Source organism: Dromiciops gliroides, chromosome 6 (genome assembly GCF_019393635.1).
Source record: "Dromiciops gliroides isolate mDroGli1 chromosome 6, mDroGli1.pri, whole genome shotgun sequence".
In the NCBI taxonomy this organism is placed as follows: Eukaryota; Metazoa; Chordata; class Mammalia; order Microbiotheria; family Microbiotheriidae; genus Dromiciops; species Dromiciops gliroides.
The window spans coordinates 57218538-57237888 of NC_057866.1; the positions used below are offsets into that span (position 1 = coordinate 57218538).

The window sequence follows — 19351 nt, forward strand, 5'->3', positions numbered from 1 at the left end:
AAGGATGATATGGGAATCACTGTCAACCAATTTAAAGTACGCTTGGATGAATTAGAAACTGAAATTCAATTGCTTTGATATTATGACGGATTTGTTCCTTCAGGTATCACTATGAACATCACTAAAGAGTTGCTCAATTTGCTAAAGGACTTCAATCAGTTTTTTCATATTTCAAGACTTTTATAAATGCATTCATTGCTTTATAATCTTACCTCTTACAAGTTGTTCATGTGAAAAACTTTTTTCAAAAGTAACACATGTAAAAAACAAAGTAAAATGTCCTAAAAATTCCTTGATTCACTCATTATTTTGTACATTGCATAAGAACTGGCTTTGTAATTTAATTATAATTGTGTGATTGATTTAAATCAAGACATCTCATCTGGGATGGGAAGGTAATTAAACTTAATCTGTTTTTGTCAACTTCAGTTGGTATATTATCAGGTTAAAGTTAAATATCATAAAAAATCATGGCATTTTTCTGTGGTTATCACTGCATCAGAGATTTGATATTTTGTGTCTCATTTTTAAAGTTTATTTTCTTAACATAAATTTGTTCAGTTTTTAAATGAAGTTTGAGTTTAAGCTCATTTAACAGCATGGACAAAAATAATATCCCTTATGACTGAATATTCCATAAGTGTTCATTTTTTTTTAATAATAGTGGTTGCCAAGGTCCATACCTTAATGAAATATACTACTTACATCTTTGTCTATATCCTTTCTTAAATGTGGCACCCAGAGATTAACATAGGACTCTAGCTGTTGCCATGTAAGAAGAAAACAACACATAGTGGAAAAAAATGTTGAACATGAAGTCATGAAGAATCTGAGTTCAAGTCTTTCTGCTGACTCATACTAGTTGTATGACCATGGGAATGTCACTTAACAACTCTCTGACTCAGTTTTTCCATCTTTAAAATAGAGATAATAATGCTTGTAGTATTTACCTAATGAGCTTGTTGTATGGTTGAATAATAAACATAAAGTTGAATAAAGTATTTAAAACACTTTGAAAATCTTATAATAATAATTTTACCTCTCATTATGCTTATACACCCTGCCTCTCTTGTTGCAGCCTATTATTTTATTATATTTGGGGTTTTTTGCCCCTCCATGCCTTATTGGTGTTTTTATATTGAGCTCAAAGAACATTAAAAACCCTGTATCCTTTGGCAAGGCTGCTGTCAAGCCATAAGTTCCCATTTTAGACTTGTGAAGTTTATTTTTTTAAACCTAAGTAAAAATGTGGTATTTTTCTCCATTAAATTTCATCTTGGTGCAGCTAGGTGGTGCAGTGGATAGAGCACCGGCCCTGGAATCAGGAGTACCTGAGTTCAAATCCAGCCTCAGACACTTAACACTTACTAGCTGTGTGACCCTGGGCAAGTCACTTAACCCCAATTGCCTCACCAAAAACAAACAAACAAAAAAATGTTGAACTGTGTAGAGCCATGAATGGATTCCCAGGTTGCTGCTTTGGAGAACTGCTTATAAGTTGACATCTGCTCATTTATGGTTGCAAGTCTCCTAAACTGTATCTACCTGTCTCTATCTCTTCATGGATAGAATAAAATATTTTATCAAACTCTTTGCTGAAATCTAAGTATAATACATGCATGTTCATGTATATATGCACCACACTCAGACGATTTCCCTAATATACCAGTCTAGTAACCTTATAAAAATGGAAATAAAGGTACCCTGGAATGTATCATTCTGGAATGAACCATGATAGTTTTTGATGATGATGAGATAGCTACTTATTACTCAATTTAATGTGCCCATGACAGATTTGTAATCTGTTTCTCTTTGAATTCTTTATTCTGTCCTAGCGGTGTGTAGTAAATTCTGATAAAAATAATGCCTGTATTTCTCTCCATTCATCCTCATTCGTATATTTTCCATAATGTTGTTTCCCTTGAGTTCTTGTGCCACCTTATTTGTGAATATTCTCTTGTTATATAATGCAGCTTTGCCACTTCTTGTCTATTTTGTTCCATTAGAATGAGATTTGCCATTTCAGATCACTATTCTAGTGACGAATCACTCAGTCCTAATCCTTTAAGTCCCAATGATACCTAGGAGGTAAAATTGGCATTCTTGCATTTTGATCTGCAGTTCATGCTATTTACTTGTACTTGGTTCATTTGTAGATAGACATCTAGGCCATTGATTTTGTTTTTCATTCTCTTCCTGAATTATGGTCTCCCATAAATGATTAGTCCTCTCTACTCATCTTATGGAGTGTCTGCTCTTCTTTACAGTACCACGCTTGGCAAATCTATGTGAACAGCCATGCTCTTCCCCTTCTCTTTCTAATTTAAAACCCTCTTGGAATGGCTTTGTAAAACTAAGCAAATATTCTTGGAGTTTCTTCCTATTTATGAGCAAGATTCCATGCATTTTATCTTTTGGTATAGAATTCCTGTTTTTGAATCTATTGTAGCAATTCTAATGTTATAAATCCTTTCATAGAAAGTCTTGAATTTTGATCTAGAAATCCGATTTCTGAAAATTCCATTCTCAGATATTATTTTCTCATCAACTAGTCACTTCTCAAATCCAGGTTTGTGCTCTGGACTTTCTCTATCATGCCCCAGAAACCTCTTAATCTTGGAAGTTCGCTCTAGTTCTAGCAATGACCCACTGAAGGTACTCTGCACCTTTCACTTCTTCCTCTGATTAGATGGCTACTCCCAGAATCTCTCTTTGGGGAAGGCACCCAAACTCATCATTTTTCATTCTTTTCTAGGATACACCTCTATCATACTCCTACAACAGATTTCTTTATTCCCCACCCACCTCCTTTTCTGCTTTCTTTTATGTGTTGTCTTACCCCCATCAAAACAGGCTCCTTGAGATCATAGACTGTTTTTTTCTGCTTGTATTTATATTACATTTATTTATATTAGCATGGTACCCAAATCATAATAAATGGTTCACAAATGCTTCTTGACTGATGAACTGACTTTCTTACCTGAATCGTACTGCTTCACTTGACACTGACAATGAAAATATCACACATGACCTAATGTCTTCAGTTTGCAAAAAAGTGCTTCCTAGCTTCTTCCTTTTTCTAACATTTACCCCCATAGGAATCACCAGGGATGGCATCAGTATTGTAAAGAATTAATTGTTATTTGAGGTTTTTATGGCCCCATCTTTTGGCTGAAGTTTGAGGAGACCTCAGCGTGCACACTGGCCTGGGGTCTCCACTGGCGGCATGGTGCTCCACCCACTGGTTGTAGCCATTGCCATGGTGCTGGTACCTCATGTCATCACCACTCCCAGACGCCTACATGGGCCTGGCAAAATTATAATGATTGGCAGCCTAGTGAGGGCAGTCATGTGACTATCAGAGCAGCCAGTCAATTGGCTGGAGGCTATGTGTGGTCAGCCTGGGGTTTGCTGGGACAAAGGGAGGATTTCCGCCATCCTAGCTTGAAGCTGGAAGGCAACAGGATGCTGCTGTGTGTTCTCATCTGATTCCTGGGCGGTGGTGTTGTTCAGGTTGTATAATTTCCCTTTCCCCATTTTATTTCCTTTCCCTTAATCCTACTGATCCTGTTTGTGTTTTTTAAGTTCATTCTTGTTAAATAAATCCTGCTGTGTTTTGAGGGAAACTGTCTGTCTCCTTCCTTGCCCCAATATTGTGGTGAGCCGCTTAGTTAGCACTCACCATTTAAAAATTGGTCCCCACAGTATAAACAAGTCTTTTTTTTTTCTTTTGCATGGGGCAATGAGGGTTGTGACTTGCCTAGGGGTCACATAGCTAGTATCAAGTGTCTGAGGCTGGATTTGAACTCAGGTTCTCCTGAATCCAGGGACAGTGCTTTATTCACTGAGCCACCTAGTTGTCTCCTATATAAACAAGTCTTGAGAGACTCTCCATAATATCCTGGCTACCCATGAAAACAGGAAAGCTTTTTCTCCTTGATGTCAACTAGACAAAAAGTCAAATCAATATCCTACAACAGTATCTAAATACCACTACTTACCTGCTTCCTCCGAGAATTACTAGCTGCCCTTTTACCAAGTGGCACATGAGTTTTATCTTCATGCTTTGGAACACAAGAAGCTGCTTCTTGAAGAGATTGGCCACCTTCACTTTCTACCTACTACTTAGCTACAAATGTTAAGTGGTCCAGATTCTTCTCTTCCTTAGCTGTATCACATTCTTCTACCCTCTAACCTCCTGATATACAGGTTCATATTCCTGATGTTTTGCCTTAGGCCTCCTGTATCCTATCCATGAAAAACATGGAGGATATCTATCATGTCTTAGAATTCTGTTGAGACCTGTAACCAAGTCTATCAGCCCTGTGAACTCTTCACACACACCCCCAAGCTAGCATCCCTGCCAAAGCAGATGAGCAGATTTTCAGTAAAAGAAGAAAAAAAAGCTGCACTATGCTGTTTAAAAAATCAATAGTAATGTTCACATTCATTTTAAGAATCATATTTCATGTTCTTTATAGCATATTTGATGTTTTTTTCAATTCAACAACCTTTTAAGGCCCTTCTATATACAAAGCATTCTGCTACAAAGACAAAAGTCTATTTCATGCTCTTAATATCTGACATTCCACAGGGGTTTTCAAGATATTTTAGCCCCAGACCTCCTCCTCCCACAACAAAAGCCCTTTTTTTTTTTCTAAAATCCTGGAATATATCTTAATGTGTTCTGTAGCATTTTTAAGTGAAAATGTTCATTTTTTCTAACTACATGTAATAATTTAAAAATGTTTTTTAAATGTTTAATTCCAAATTCTCAGTGTCTGTTTTTCTGTCTCTGTGTCTGTCTTTCTCTCCTTCCCTCTCTCCCTTCACCCCTTCTTGAAAAGGCAAGCAATTTGATATCGATTATTTATGTGCAGTTATGCAAAACATAATTAGATATGTTCTACATCATTTCTGTAGGTATTTTTACATAACAATAATGTCTCTTCAATTTGTTCTTTTCATTATCAGAAGTACTATTGAGGAATATTTTATCTGATATCATTTGTTTCCTAAGAATATATTACTCTCAGTTTATTGATGGTTTCCTAGAACTATTAATTTTCTTCTTAGGAATTAAATTTAAATAATTTGCCTTTTTAAAATTGTGATTTCATTAGCATCAGAAAATTCTTCTACCAGTCCAAAATTGATACTCATTTCCTCAGCATCTTAGAATCTTAAAGACTTATGCAAGGTATCATGAGGTTAAGTGACCAACAATACACCTACAAATTTTATCATTTCCTTTCTTTTTTTTTTTCAGGAAAACACAAATCATTAGAACATGTTGGTTCTTTTGATTTTTTTTAAAAAAAAGCTTAATCAAGAAAATGGTCCTTTAACATAGCCATATCTGCAAGAGAAGGAATACATGCGTTTGGAAATTAAACATTTGTTTGTTATATTTTATTTATTTATTGAACAAACTCTTACGAAGAATCAGTTCTGTGCAGAACATTCATGGATATAGAGATAGATGCAAAGTTTATAAAAGATGTGGTCTCTTTGCCTTCAGAAAACTTCACTAATGTGGACTGGAAGAACTCAGGGAGTGTCTAAATGAAAGATTATTTTTAAGAAACTGCAAATTTGTGCTTTTCAAATGCATGAAGTACTTGAAGGTTAAGTGGTGTAATGTATAGAACACTGGGCCTAAAGTCAGGGAGATGAGTTCAAATCAGAAATTGTCTAGCAGTGTGGTCCTGGCAAGTTACTTAATTTCTTTTTTTTTAAATGAATGAATGAATTAATTAATTTCTTTTTATTTTTTTAGTTTTTCAGGGCAATGGGGGTTAAGTGACTTGCCCAGGGTCACACAGCTAGTCTCAAGTGTCTGCCGCCAAATTTGAACTCAGGTCCTTCCGAATCCAGGGCCGGTGCTTTATCTACTGCGCCACCTAGCTGCCCCAAGTCACTTAATTTCTATTTGCCTTAGTATCTTCAACTGTAAAATGGAAATAGTATTAGCACTTTCTTCCCAAGGTTGCTGTATGGATCAAATGAGATAATATTTATAAAAAAGCACTTAGCAATGTTTGGCATCCTTAGTGCTGTGTACTTATTTCCTCCTTCCCTTTCCTAGAACAAAATATTTCAAAGTAGCTTTTCTGTGTAGAAAGTAGTGAATCTTCTTTAATGAAGTGGCAAGGTTCATATATCTAGGAAGAAATAGGAACCTGTGATTTTACTAATACAAGGAACGCCCAAATGAGAAAACTCTACCAAGGCAAATCGGCACCTTCTCAGTCATTTATGATCTTAGAGAGCTGCCGAAATCTCTAAAAGGTTAAGTGTGACTTGCCTGGGGTCACACAGCCACTATGTATCAGAGGAAGTATTTGAACTCAGGTTTTCCTGTTTCTGAGAGCAATTTTCTATCTACTATACCATGCTTATCTCATGGATACTACATAAGGAATAATAAATCATTTGAGTGCAAATGATTTAAAGTGTCAAAATAGTTTGAAGTGGCTGGTTTTCTTAAATAGCTCAAAAGGCTCTTAGATTCCTGCCTAACATTTGATCTGTTAGCAATCCTACTTTTCATGGGTAATACAAAAGAGAGTTTTAGACCAGGCTAACTCTAAATGAATATAAATTCTAAATGTGTAAATTTGAGCATGTAAAGTTTTCCTCTGTTTATAAATTTCAAAATGGGTTTATTTTTGGCACTTTTATCTTCAAATATCTGTGTCAAGAACATCTAACCCGGATGCTTCAATGTGTATGATTTCTAGCTGTGTCTATGGGACATCTTATGGAGTTTGGAGTGGTCTTTTGGCTTCTAGATCTCATGGTTGACTAGTTTTGTTCCATGTAATAAAACTAAACAATGAGTCATATGTCATATATGGCATTTACATTTTCATACTAAGAAAATAAACAACAAAGGCCATTAATATGTAAGTGGGGAACACTGGCTAAAGCTGTTGTGTTGGGCATACCAAAGGGAATTGAGTTTACAGAAAATGAATTGCTGAACCATGAAGACGCACTCAAATCTCCAAATTTCCATTTGTTGTCTGATTAGCCCTTCTGTTTGTCTTAATTAACTTAATAGCCCATCTATCAAATAAATGCACTTTCAACTATGTTATATGAAAGCTGGTAATATAATTTTGACAGAAACTCTCTCCAAGATTTACATTAACATTTTTCCCTAAGGGAAAAGAAATGGAAAACCAAGGTTTTACTGCTCCTCATCTGACCCCAGCTGAAGTTCTGTGAATACCTTATTCTCCCACTTGTATTTGAGCTGTTCTGAAAGATCACTCCTGCCAGTCTTTCGGAGATGACGAGATAGAAGCCGTTGTTTATCGACTGATGTTGGGAGGGTTTTCTTCCAGAAGGAAAGAAATTCATAGATCTGCTCAGTTAGATTATCAGGATTCTTCAGTTTGACAAGTTGAATGGTGCTCCGCCGGAGAGGAAGGGATGCAGCAAGGGATGCTGCATTTTCTTCAGACATTTCCTCAGCCAACCAGTACAGCAAGTTTTCCCAAAGGGCTTCTGTGAGGCCGAAATTTAACACTCATTATGGTTATCAGAGATCAAACTGATACCTATTCTTAAGTGACATGTTTATCGTGTTTTCCAAATCTCTTTAGTGAAGATGTAGGCTCTGACTTCAGAGCCTGAGGAAGATTTAATGCAACCCAGGAGACAGTTGTTTGTAATATTTCAGCAACTGCTCAAGGGTGTCTGATTCACTGCAACTGCTAGGTTTCATATGTTCCTGGTAGCACATATTAAGGGAGCTTTTATGCTTTAAAAAAATCCTCTCTCCATGATGAATTTTACTTATACACTACCCATACTATAACTCCCAGGCAGCAAATTTTCTCCCAACCTGATGTTAAAGGAGAGAGAAATTACAGGTTTAAAAGCAGCACTGAGGACCAAAGACTAGAGCTGAAATGATCCAGTCTGGCCATTTGATATTGATTCAGGATTAGCCTCAGAGAAATTCTGCTGCCTTTTAGAACAGAACTGTCATAAGTATGAGGAGAAACTTATACAGTGATAATTCATTAAGACCTACATTAAAACCTGAGTTTTTATATGGAAAAATTCCTATCTGTTTATAACCTGACTTGGAATCATTTATATCTAACTATATGAGATATATGGAAAGGCAAATTGGTGAAGTGAATACAGTTTTGGACATGGAATCAAGAAGACTCATTGCTGGGCTCAGAGTCAGGAAAACCTGGATTTCAATCGTACCTCTTAAACTTATTCACTGTGTGACCTTGTGTGACAAGTCACATGATTATTATATGTCTCACGATTTGCTTTAATGGGGGAGCTTCCACACCAGGAGTTTTCTACATTGAGAAATTCATCAGTTCTATAGATAGACTCCATGTTCTCTGTACCACTATTCAACTCTGTACCACCCTCTTTTAAAACAGCTGCTGAGAACTTCATCTTCTAAGAAAATTGTATATATGAAATATATAAATAAATATATTATAAATTATAATATATATTATAAATATATAAAATTGAAATATGTAAATGGTAGCAGAGGCAACATTACATAGTAGTAGAGAGCTGGTTATGGAGTCAGGAAGGTCTGGGTTCATCTTACCTTTGATTTATGCTAGCTGTTTGACAGTGGCCAAGTTACTTAATCTCTCAGTGTACCCAGGAAAGTCTCTAAGAATGAATGAATCAGGGGGCAGCTAGGTGGTGCAGTGGATAAAGCACTGGCCCTGGATTAAGGAGGACCTGAATTCAAATCCAGCATCAGACACTTGACACTTACTAGCTGTGTGACTCTGGGCAAGTCATTTAACCCTCATTGCCCAGCAAAAAATAATAATAATAATAAATTTTTAAAATTTTAATTAAAAATTTTTAAAAGGAATGAATGGATCACCAAACTGCATTAATGACAAATTTCTATACTGGGAGTTACCCCATGTCAATGAAACCATATGTCCAAATTGAATGAATATGGCTGTGTGACCCTGGACAAATCACTTAATTTCTCTTAGCCTCAGTTTTCTCTTATGTAAAATGGGGGAAGTAGTACTTATACAACTTTCCTCATAGGGTTTATTGTTATTAGAGCCAGACATGTGGTATAAACCAACAATCCCATAAAAGCAAAAATATCTACTTTATCTAAGATCATTTGAGTATCAATTACTTGGTATCTCTAAGTTACTAAATAATAATTTATTTTACTCATAAAACATGTTTCATTCAGAGATGGAATAGAAAAATAGTTCTAGTTCTACTCTTGTGTCCACAGTTGCTATGTGATTGCTTCAATCCTAGCTCTGACTGAATAGTAAATAAGTGTATGGTATTATTTCACACTGAAATATATGCATTTAAAAGTTACTGACCTCATATATGTGGGATAGTTATTGTACTCTAATATTTAAAAGCTACCAGTCAGCACTCAAGTAAAAACCACAGTTGTTTACTAGAATCAGCAATCATTAGTTCTACGAGTTAGCCAATGTATGCAACCATCAACATTTCTGGTAGTTTTTAATACCACTTTAATTTCATCTGAATAGAATTATCACTAGGGGAATATTCCATTTGTGCATGTATTTCCTAAAGGACAATGCATTTATTATGCTGATGAATCAACATTACCCTTACAGCACCCTTGAGTGGAAAGCAATTTTTATAATCAACTCCTTTACGTTTTTAATTGCAAAACTATTTTCCTATCAATTTTTTTCCCAAAAAGAGACCTAGTCATATGAAAATATTGGGATCATGAAATGCAACCTGAAAAATAGTTACCTACCTGAAGGATCTGTAGACATTCGCTTAGTGCTCTGTGGATGTTTGATTAATTTTTCATGCTAATGGATGAAAAGGAGGCAATGAAACAGAAGAAATGTCATTAATTCATGGACAAAATCTGCACAAATAACCTAAATCCTATTTGGAAATAGAAGAAAAACAATGCAAGGTGTGCAAAATTAGTTTGTGCATTGGAGTCTGGGCGTGTTCGGTAATTGTTTCTTCCAAGACATGGAGGAAGATTAATATCACTGAATGCTGATGCAAATCCTTCAGCAAATTCAACTCAAAGAATACACATTAATGTCATTTTTATAATGCATAAAATCACTGTGTAGCACTCCTACTAACCAAATGAATGCTATCCAAGTAATATTGATACTGTTTAAGATGAATCTCCTAGGCCTAAAATAATAGCTTAAGTAATGGTTAGTACTTTATAGTTACAAAATACTTTCACATACATTATCTCATGCAAGCTACTCATCAAGCTTATAAGGTGGGCAATGTACATGTTTATTAACCCCACTTTGCAGATAAAAGAAACTGAGGCTCAAAGGGATTGTGTCTAGCCCAAAGTCATACAACCATTTAGTAAATGATGGAACTAGAATAGGAAGGCAGGATGTTTTGAATACAAAAACAATATTCTTGACCCTTTGGTGGTGGAGCCAAGATGTCAGAATAGAGAAAATACTCAGCTGAGCTCTGCCAATATTCCCCTCAAAACAACTTTAAAATAATGTTTCAAATAGAATTCTGCAGTGGCAAAGCCAACAAAAGATCAGAGTAAGACATGCTTCTAGGCCAAGGAAATATAGGATGCTGGAGAGAGAGAGAGAGAGAGAGAGAGAGAGAGAGAGAGAGAGAGAGAGATCTGCAACACAGAGGAAGAGGATGACCTGGAACCCATGTGGAAACACTAGTAGAACTAGGTGGTAGTGACAAAACCAGAAGCAGCTTTGGGAGTTCTCAAGCTAGAGATGGAAAAGGGATCTATCAACTAATCAGAGATTACAGAGGACTCCTGTGCTAGCACTGGACATAGCACCAGACACTTTGGCAACTCCATTACTTAGCTGCACTTCTAGGTCATAGTTCAAGGGCAGGGAGGAGCACTTTGGGTCAAGAGGTAGTGAAAGCCCTAAGGAACAGATCACTTCTGGTACCAAAGGATCAGGGACTCTAAGAAATAGTATTGATTCAGGTCTCAAGGGAATGGGAGCTTTAAGAAGCAGTATTTGTTACAATCCCATGGGTTCAGGGTTCAGAATGCAGACCAGAAGAGCAGTGACTACATCTCTCTTTAGATCAAACCATCTTGGAAGCACTAAAAACTCCCAACCCACTATGGTACATCCTGAAAACAGCAGTGCAAAAAAGCCTAAAACTTGAGGCAATTCTCTCACTTGCCTTGTTTCATGCTGGGGAAAGGGCTCAACATTAACACAAAGTTCCAAAACAAGAAACGGGGTGGGAAAATGAACAAACAACAACAAAAACAAAAAAGAACCTGACAATAAAAAAATCTACTATAGTAACAGGGAAGATCAAGATACAATCTCAGAAGAAGATAATAAAGTAAAAGCAGCTACACACAAAGCCTTAAAGAAAACAAATATGAAGTGTACACAAGCCCAAAAAGAATTCCTGGAAGAGCTAAAAATGATTTCTAAAATCAAATAAGAATGATAAGGGGAAAGTTACCTAAAGAAATGATGGCAAAGAAAGAAGAGAATGAAAAGTAAATTAACAGCTTGGTTTAAAAAAACACACAAAAATACTGAAGGAAATAACAACTTAAAAACAAAATATACTGAATGCAAAAAAAAAAAGATTAAAAAATTTACTGTCAAAAATTATTCCTTAGAAAACAGGATGGGGGTAAATGGAAACTAATGACTCCATGAGAGACCAGGAAATAATAAATTCACAAGAATGGGAAAAAATAGTCAGTCCCTTAACTATAAAATGAGCTGGAGAAGGAAATAGCAAACCACTCCAGTATCTATGACAAGAAACCCCTAAATGGGATCACAAAGAGTCAGACATTACTGAAAAATAATTGAATAACAACCAACCATTCTGGAAAACAATTTGGAACTGCACTAATAGGGCTATAAAACTGTGCATAACCTTTGACACAGGAATACCACTAGTAGGTCTGTACCCCCAAAGAGATAAAAAATGGAAAAGGACCTGTTTGTACAAAAAATTATTATAGTGGCTTCTTTTGTGTTGGCAAAGATTCAGAAACTGGGGGAATGCCCATCAATTGAGGAATGGCTGAACAAGTTGTGGTATATGATTTTTTTTTTGGTGAGGCAATTGGGGTTAAGTGACTTGCCCAGGGTCACACAGCTAGTAAGTGTTAAGTGTCTGAGGCTGGATTTGAACTCAGGTCCTCCTGACTTCAGGACCGGTGCTCTATCCACTGAGCCACCTAGCTGCCCCGTGGTATATGATTTTAATGGAATACTGTTGTATTATAAGAAATGATGAGCAGGATGGTTTCAGAAAAACCTCAAAATAGGGGCAGCTAGGTGGCACAGTGGATGAAGCACTGGCCCTGGAGTCAGGAGGACCTGGCCTCACACTTGACACTTACTAGCTGTGTGACCCTGGGCAAGTCACTTAACCCCAATTGCCTCACCAAAAAAACACAAACACACACACACACACACAAAATCCTCAAAATACTTATATGAACTCGTGCAAAGTTAAGTGAGAAGAATGGGGAAAACATTATATACAATATCAGCAATATTGTAAGGAAGATGACCTGTGAAAGACTTAGCTACTCTGATCAGGACAGTGACCCAGGACAATTCCAAAGGACCCATGATGAAAAATGCTGTCCTCCTACAGATAGAGAACTTATGAACTCTGAATTCAGATTGCAATGTACTTTTTTTAGTTTTTAGTTTTATTAGTTTTATGTTTTCTTTTGCAACATAGCTAACATGGAAATGTTTTGCATGACTTCATATGGGTAATTAATATCAAATTGCTTGCCTCTCAAGGAGGGAGGAAGGGGAGAAGGAGGAAGAAAATTTGGGATTTGGAACTCAAAATTTTTACAAATTATTGTTAAAAATTAACATTTTATAATAAATTAATAAAATAACATGTAATTGGGAAATATTTCACAAAAAATAAAAATAATTTAAAAAGCAATACACTTCCCATAACAGTGAGCTTAAAGATTGAACAAATAATGTACTATATCTGGGACAAATATCAGCAACTCAAAAAGATGTCAAAAACCCATCATGTACATATTTATCCCTTTTTAAAAGTGTCTAAAAATGTTGATTGTAGTGAAATTTTTGTTTAATACTATTGGTGTGGAGGAAAGAGGACTGGACTCAGGAGAGCCACCTTCTAGCCATTTATTTACTATGTGTGAGCTTGGTTGGCCAAGTCAGTTGATTAGAAAGCATTTTCTATTGTGCCAAGCTTTGCACTGTGGGCTGGGAATACTATGCCTTTGAGGAGCTTACAGCCTGACAGAGGAAGGCAATGCACACATATATAGCCAGGGGTATGATGGAGCCACCTCAAACTGGCTCATGAGTGGTCATTGTTAAAGTTTCATTGTGAGCATTTACACCTTAGAAAAGCACTATACAGGGGCAGCTAGGTGGTGCAGTGGATAGAGCACCGGCCCTGGAGTCAGGAGTACCTGAGTTCAAATCCAGCCTCAGACACTTAACACCTACTAGCTGTGTGACCCTGGGCAAGTCATTTAACCCCAATTGCCTCACTAAAAGAAAAAAAGAAAAGAAAAGAAAAGCACTATACAACTTCCCATATAAAATACAGATCTTCTTCACAGTCACTTCTGGGTTCGGCTCACTCTTCATCTTCAGGACCTGCCCAACACATCTGTGTTGATGAACTGAATAAAAAGGCTGCCTATTGAACTTCATGTCATAGTTTGAGAAATAGCCATTCTTCATCAATTTGCTACCTTCCATAAGAATTTAGGCTAATTGATTTTGAATGACCATGAATTTCATTGAGGAGTCTCTGTAATATTCTAAGGCTCAGTTCCTTAAGACCAGTGTCATCCATAAACCCAGATATCCACAGGGAAATGCCTTCAGTTTGGGCTGCTTGCAAGATATCTCCCATTGATAGTAGTAAACCATTTATGGTATGTAAGGATATTGATAATCAGAGAATTGCTTGACAAAAGTTAACATTGGTTCTACCTATCAAAGAAGTCTCATAGTGTACGGGAAAGCATGCTGAACTTGGAGTCACAGGACCTAAGTTTGAATTCTTACCTTGCACTGTCTCTTACTACCCCTGCAACATTGGATGGGTGACTTCACCTTTCTCAGCCTCAGTTTTCTCATCTGTTAAATGAGAGGCTTGGGACAGATGGCCTCTAAGGTCTGTCAATAAACAAGGTAACAGACACTTTGCTGGTGCCAGGGAATTCTATTTGAGCTTACCATCTCCATGGAAGTTGCCTCAGGAGAAGAGAGACTTTAGAGCAGCATGCCATTCTAGTCTGCCATATGCTTTTTAAAAATAATCAATGGGGGCAGCTAGGTGGTGCAGTGGATAGAACACTGGCCCTAGATTCAGCAGGACCTGAGTTCAAATCCAGCCTCAGACACTTGACACTTACTAGCTGTGTGACCCTGGGAAAGTCACTTAACCCTCATTGCCCTGCAAAAAAATATAAAATAAATAAAATAATCAACAGATGGGAAAATATAAACCCAGTATTTTCTGCCTAGTTTTATCAGTTGTATGACTATGGTGACTGGTCACCATATAATCCTATAATCCCATAGTCCTGCTCTCTTTTCATACTTTTATAAAGGAAGCTATCGATATATTTTAAGGCAACTAGGTGGAGTCAGGGATAAAGTATCTTGTCTGAAGTCAGGAAGACTCCTCTTCCTGAGTTCAAATCTGACCTCTCACAATTACAAGCTATGTGACCCTGGGCAAGTTACTTTACCCTGTTTGCCTCAGGTTCCTTATCTGTAAAATGAGCTGGAGAAGGAAATGGCAAACAATACAGTATCTTAGTCAAGAAAACTTCAAATGGGGCCACAAAGAGTCAGAAATGATGGAAAATGACTGATCAATAACAAAAATCAATATATTTATTATGATGATGATTTTATAGAAATTAGCCTTATGGGTTACTAGTACAAAGATACAATGAGGCTCTTCTCTGGCTAAATATAGCACAGAAAGCTATAGGTTTTGATGATGGACATAAATAATAAAGGTAGGGATATGGGCCAGATGGATAGAATATATTGACCTTATCTTTGCTCATTTGTTCTGACTCTAATGTATTTGCAGACTAATTTAGAGAGGATCTTGGGATTTCTAATATAAATCAGCTAAATAATTGGAAACCAAATGAGTGCCCATCAATTGGGGAATGGCTAAACAAGCTACAGAATATTATTGTGCAATAAGAAATGACAAGCAGGATGATTTCAGAAAGGCCTGGAAAGACTTGTATGAGCTGATATATAGTGAAGTGAGCAGAACCAAGAGAACACTATGTGCAAAGACAGGAATGCTGTTTGATGAAGAACTGGGCATGACAACTATTCTCAGCAATATAATGATCCACAACAATCCTAAAGGGCTATTGATGGAACATACAATCCACCTTCCAAGAAAGAACTGATATTGACGGAACACAGACTGAAGCAGGCTCTTTTTCACTTTCATTTTTTTCTCTTTTATTCATTTTCTTGTACAAAATGACTAATATGGTCATTTTTTACATAATCATATATGTAAAACCTATATCTGATTACTTCCTGCCTGAGGGAGGGGGGAGGGGAGTGAAGGAAGGAGGGATAAAAATTGGAACTTAAAACTATAAATAAAAAAAATGTTTATTATTTTTTTAAAAACCTAAATCTGCTAGCTATTTGAACCAAAGCACTACAATCTCTGATCCAACATAAAGGTTTAGAAATGACATTTTTAGGGGCAGCTAGGTGGCACAGTGATTAGAGCACTGGCCCTGGATTCAGGAGGACCTGAGTTCAAATCCGGCCTCAGACACTTAACACTTACTAGCTGTGTGACCCTGGGCAAGTCACTTAAGCCCAATTGCCTCAGGAAAAAAAAAATTTTAAATGACATTTTTTGTTGTTGTTCGATCATGTCCCACTCTTTGTGATCCCATTTTGGAGACTGGATTTGAATTCCTGTCTTCCTGACTTGAGGCCTGGCACTTCTAGCTGCTGTGTCACCTAGATGCCCCAAAAAAGACCTTAGTCAGAAGAAATTCTTTCCAAGTTTTGTCAGCTAGATGTGTGGGATGGCTTATCCCTAGAAAGGTGTTCTGGCCACTCTACCCGAGCTGACTGAAGCTCAGGTAGGACCTGAAAATAACTCCAAGAAGACGCTAGTTAGACACTGGGGTCAGTGACCCAAACCTAGCAGAGACTATACACCCAGCTGCAAACATAAACCCTTCACAGCAGCAAATAAGAGAAATTACTGAAAAACAATAAGCACAAAAGAGATGTCATATCCAGCGGGGAATAGGCCTAGTGAGGCCACTGGCAGTCTTAAAATATCAGGAGGCATAGGTTACCCTCCCATACAAATTCCCTGAGGGTGTACCTCCAAGCTGTGCTCTGAACATGTGTTCCTTATGAATACTCCTCATCCATCATTTCCCACATATACCCATTGTTCCAAATTATGGCATTTGTTACAAAATGCTCCTCAAGTTTAGGGAGGAGGAAGATGCTCTGTTATTATTCTGTTTTATTTAATGCATTTGCTTCTATTATTTTGCTTTTGATTGCTTTGAGCTAATTGTATCCTGTAGCTGACTGGGGAAAATAATAGAAACACATCAATGAGTCCTCATGAGGTATGGTTTTGAGTGGATGCAGACCAACAGAGTACCTGGAACTTGAAGTAGATAGTTTATACTCTCAGGATTTTCACTATAAAATTTTGGGGCTCTACTTCTAACACTTAACTTTTAAGGACCCACCTGTGTGTCTCATTAAGAATCAGCGATTCAACTTAATTAACTCTTTTAGAAAAGATTCCTAGAACAGGTACAAAGGCAGAGTACAAAGGCAGTGAAGCATACATGTAGGGTACACAAATGGCAAACGGTAACTCACACATCCTGGTACTGTAAGCCTTTTCTCTTTTTGTAGAGTCCTCACACAGCCCACCTAGGGTGCAGCTCTCAGGTGAGTGGGCCCCTCCACTGGGCTCCTAGGATCTCATCCTTCCTTGAGCACGCAGCCAGAACTTTTCTCTGCCACAAGAAATCATGCTTTCTAGAACTTCCTTTTTATATATCTATGTTTATCTTGCCCTTAAGATTTTTGTCCACTTCTGGCTGGATGTAGTTTTCCCAATGGCCCAGTCTCCCCAATCCCATGGTCAACAGAAGTTAAAGGGAATAGCTCTTGACAAGAAAAAACAATTTTCTCCCAAACTTGAAAACTTCACTATTACACTGACTTACTGTTTTTATACATAAGTACAAGAGAATGTTGTTTGTCCTTTGTTCTAGAAAAGGACCATGAGATCAGGAGGTGATGTCATGACTTGCAGTGAACTGAGTTTAAGTGAGGGAGGGTTGTGCAAAGTCACCAACCTCACTCTCTCCTCCACAGCCATCTGGGTCTAGTAGCAAGATATATATGAGGATGACTGGAGATGGCTCCAGAGGCATTGGGAGGTCTTGACTTTTTTAAGCTAAAGTCTTTCCCAGGTCTCAGAAATGAATAAATGGGGAAAGAAAGGAAGAGAGGGTGGAAGGAAGGAAGGAAGGAAGGAAGGAAGGAAGGAAGGAAGGAAGGAAGGAAGGAAGGAAGGAAGGAAGGAAGGAAGGAAGGAAGGAAGGAAGGAAGGAAGGAAGGAAGGAAGGAAGGTTGAGAGAAGAAAACTCAGGGTTTCAGGGTTTCAGTCTGAAACAGAAACCATTGCTATTTGTACATACTCTGAGCCATTTAGAGGCCAAACAATAGCCAAGCAGACTTGTGCTAGGACCTATTGTTGGCCAATCTATGAGAGTCAGAATGATTTGAGGGTAAGGCATGGTCCTTAAAAAAATAAGTCCAAGACAGTGATTGATTGAACCAATCACAAGTTTTTTCCTGCGTGTTGTCATTTGCACTTATCCAATTACCAAATCCCCATAATCATCTCAAGGATTATATAAACTTCTGAGGATTTATTCAAATACCCTGGTAGGTTTGTGGTAAAAGACCTTAACATCTATTTCATGATTACATTCTAGGGACATTGGTTGATTGATTGATTGATTCTGAGACTTGGGGGGGGGGGAGAAGGTCACATTCCCCTCCCTCACCCTTAATACTTTATGAGTAAGTTCTAGATTTTAATGTTATTACATTAATTGAAGTGTGGGGGACTGTTGAACTCCCTCCCACCATCCTTGATTTCTTTTTCTGATTTTTCAATGCCTGCCGCTCTTTTAGACATCTTGAAAACTTATGTCCCAATTGTCTGATCCCCAGCATGGAGTATATACTTGGTCTATTCTGACTATTTTTCCTGTACTCTTCTTCTTTAGTATCATTTCCAATTATGCACATAGAACATCTGGGACTTTAGCATTAGAATCCAAATATGGTAGTCACACAGTTATTGATGATGAAAACAGTTTGTTAAAGAAATGGTGAAAGACCTATTCCATATATGTCTGGTCTTTCTTCTACTTTTAAGTGTAAATAATCTTGGGATGTTCTGATTAAGTCTCATTAAGTCTCATCTCCTACCAAGCCTCATGCAATTTTCTACCCTTCTCCAACACTCTTTTCTGTTTTCTGATGTGATATTGCTCTTAATCTTTTGCCATGGGGCAGCTAGGTGGCGCAGTGGATAGAGCACCAGCCCTGAAGTCAGGAGTACCTGAGTTCAAAGCCGACCTCAGACACTTAACACTTACTAGCTGTGTGACCCTGGGCAAGTCACTTAACCCCAATTGCCTCACTAAGAAAAAAAAAATTTGCCATCTTCCTTTATCACATTTTATAAATGAGTTTCTTTTATAAAGTAGGGTCGCTATTGGCTTTTCTATCTCTTTCTTGGAATAGCAATCAACTATTTGCTGATTAAGATGGTTTCTGGATTCTTTTGGCTTCCTTGTTGTGATGATTGTTTGTTTTAAAATGTCCATAGGAAATGTTGACAATCTGTTTTATTAGCTTTGATTTTTTTACATCAATAGCTTATTTGCATCACATGGCAATTTGTGTAGATTTACTCATTACCTTTTTCTAATCTTTATTCTTTGTTTTGTCATGGATTTTAACATTTGCTCTGACAAATACTTGCTGCTGTTCTGAAGGCAAAGAATTAATTTAGAAATAATTCTCACATTAGTATATAGTTATTTCCTGACTTTCAAGAGATAATCAGTTTTATTTTTTGAAGTTATGTTCACTGCTTGGTAAGGTCCAGATTCCTTTGACTTTCTTCTTTAAAAGATTATTCAAGGGGCAGCTAGGTGGCACAGTGGATAAAGCACCTGCCCTGGATTCAGGATGACCTGAGTTCAAATGTGACCTCAGAC

At 37.2% G+C, this 19351-nt stretch overlaps 1 protein-coding gene across 1 annotated transcript in view; it reads right to left on the reverse strand.

Annotated features, from left to right (window-relative positions):
* Positions 1 to 5953: 5953 nt before the first annotated feature.
* Positions 5954 to 19351, reverse strand: part of DTHD1 (death domain containing 1) — a 71354-nt gene continuing 57956 nt past the window's right edge. Inside the window, exons 9-10 of the mRNA XM_043972602.1 lie at positions 9782 to 9839; positions 5954 to 7515 (exon numbers count right to left, since the gene is read on the reverse strand). Coding sequence (XP_043828537.1) covers positions 7196 to 7515; positions 9782 to 9839 — 378 coding nt within the window. The 3' untranslated portion in view covers positions 5954 to 7195. The remainder of the gene's footprint in view (positions 7516 to 9781; positions 9840 to 19351) is intronic.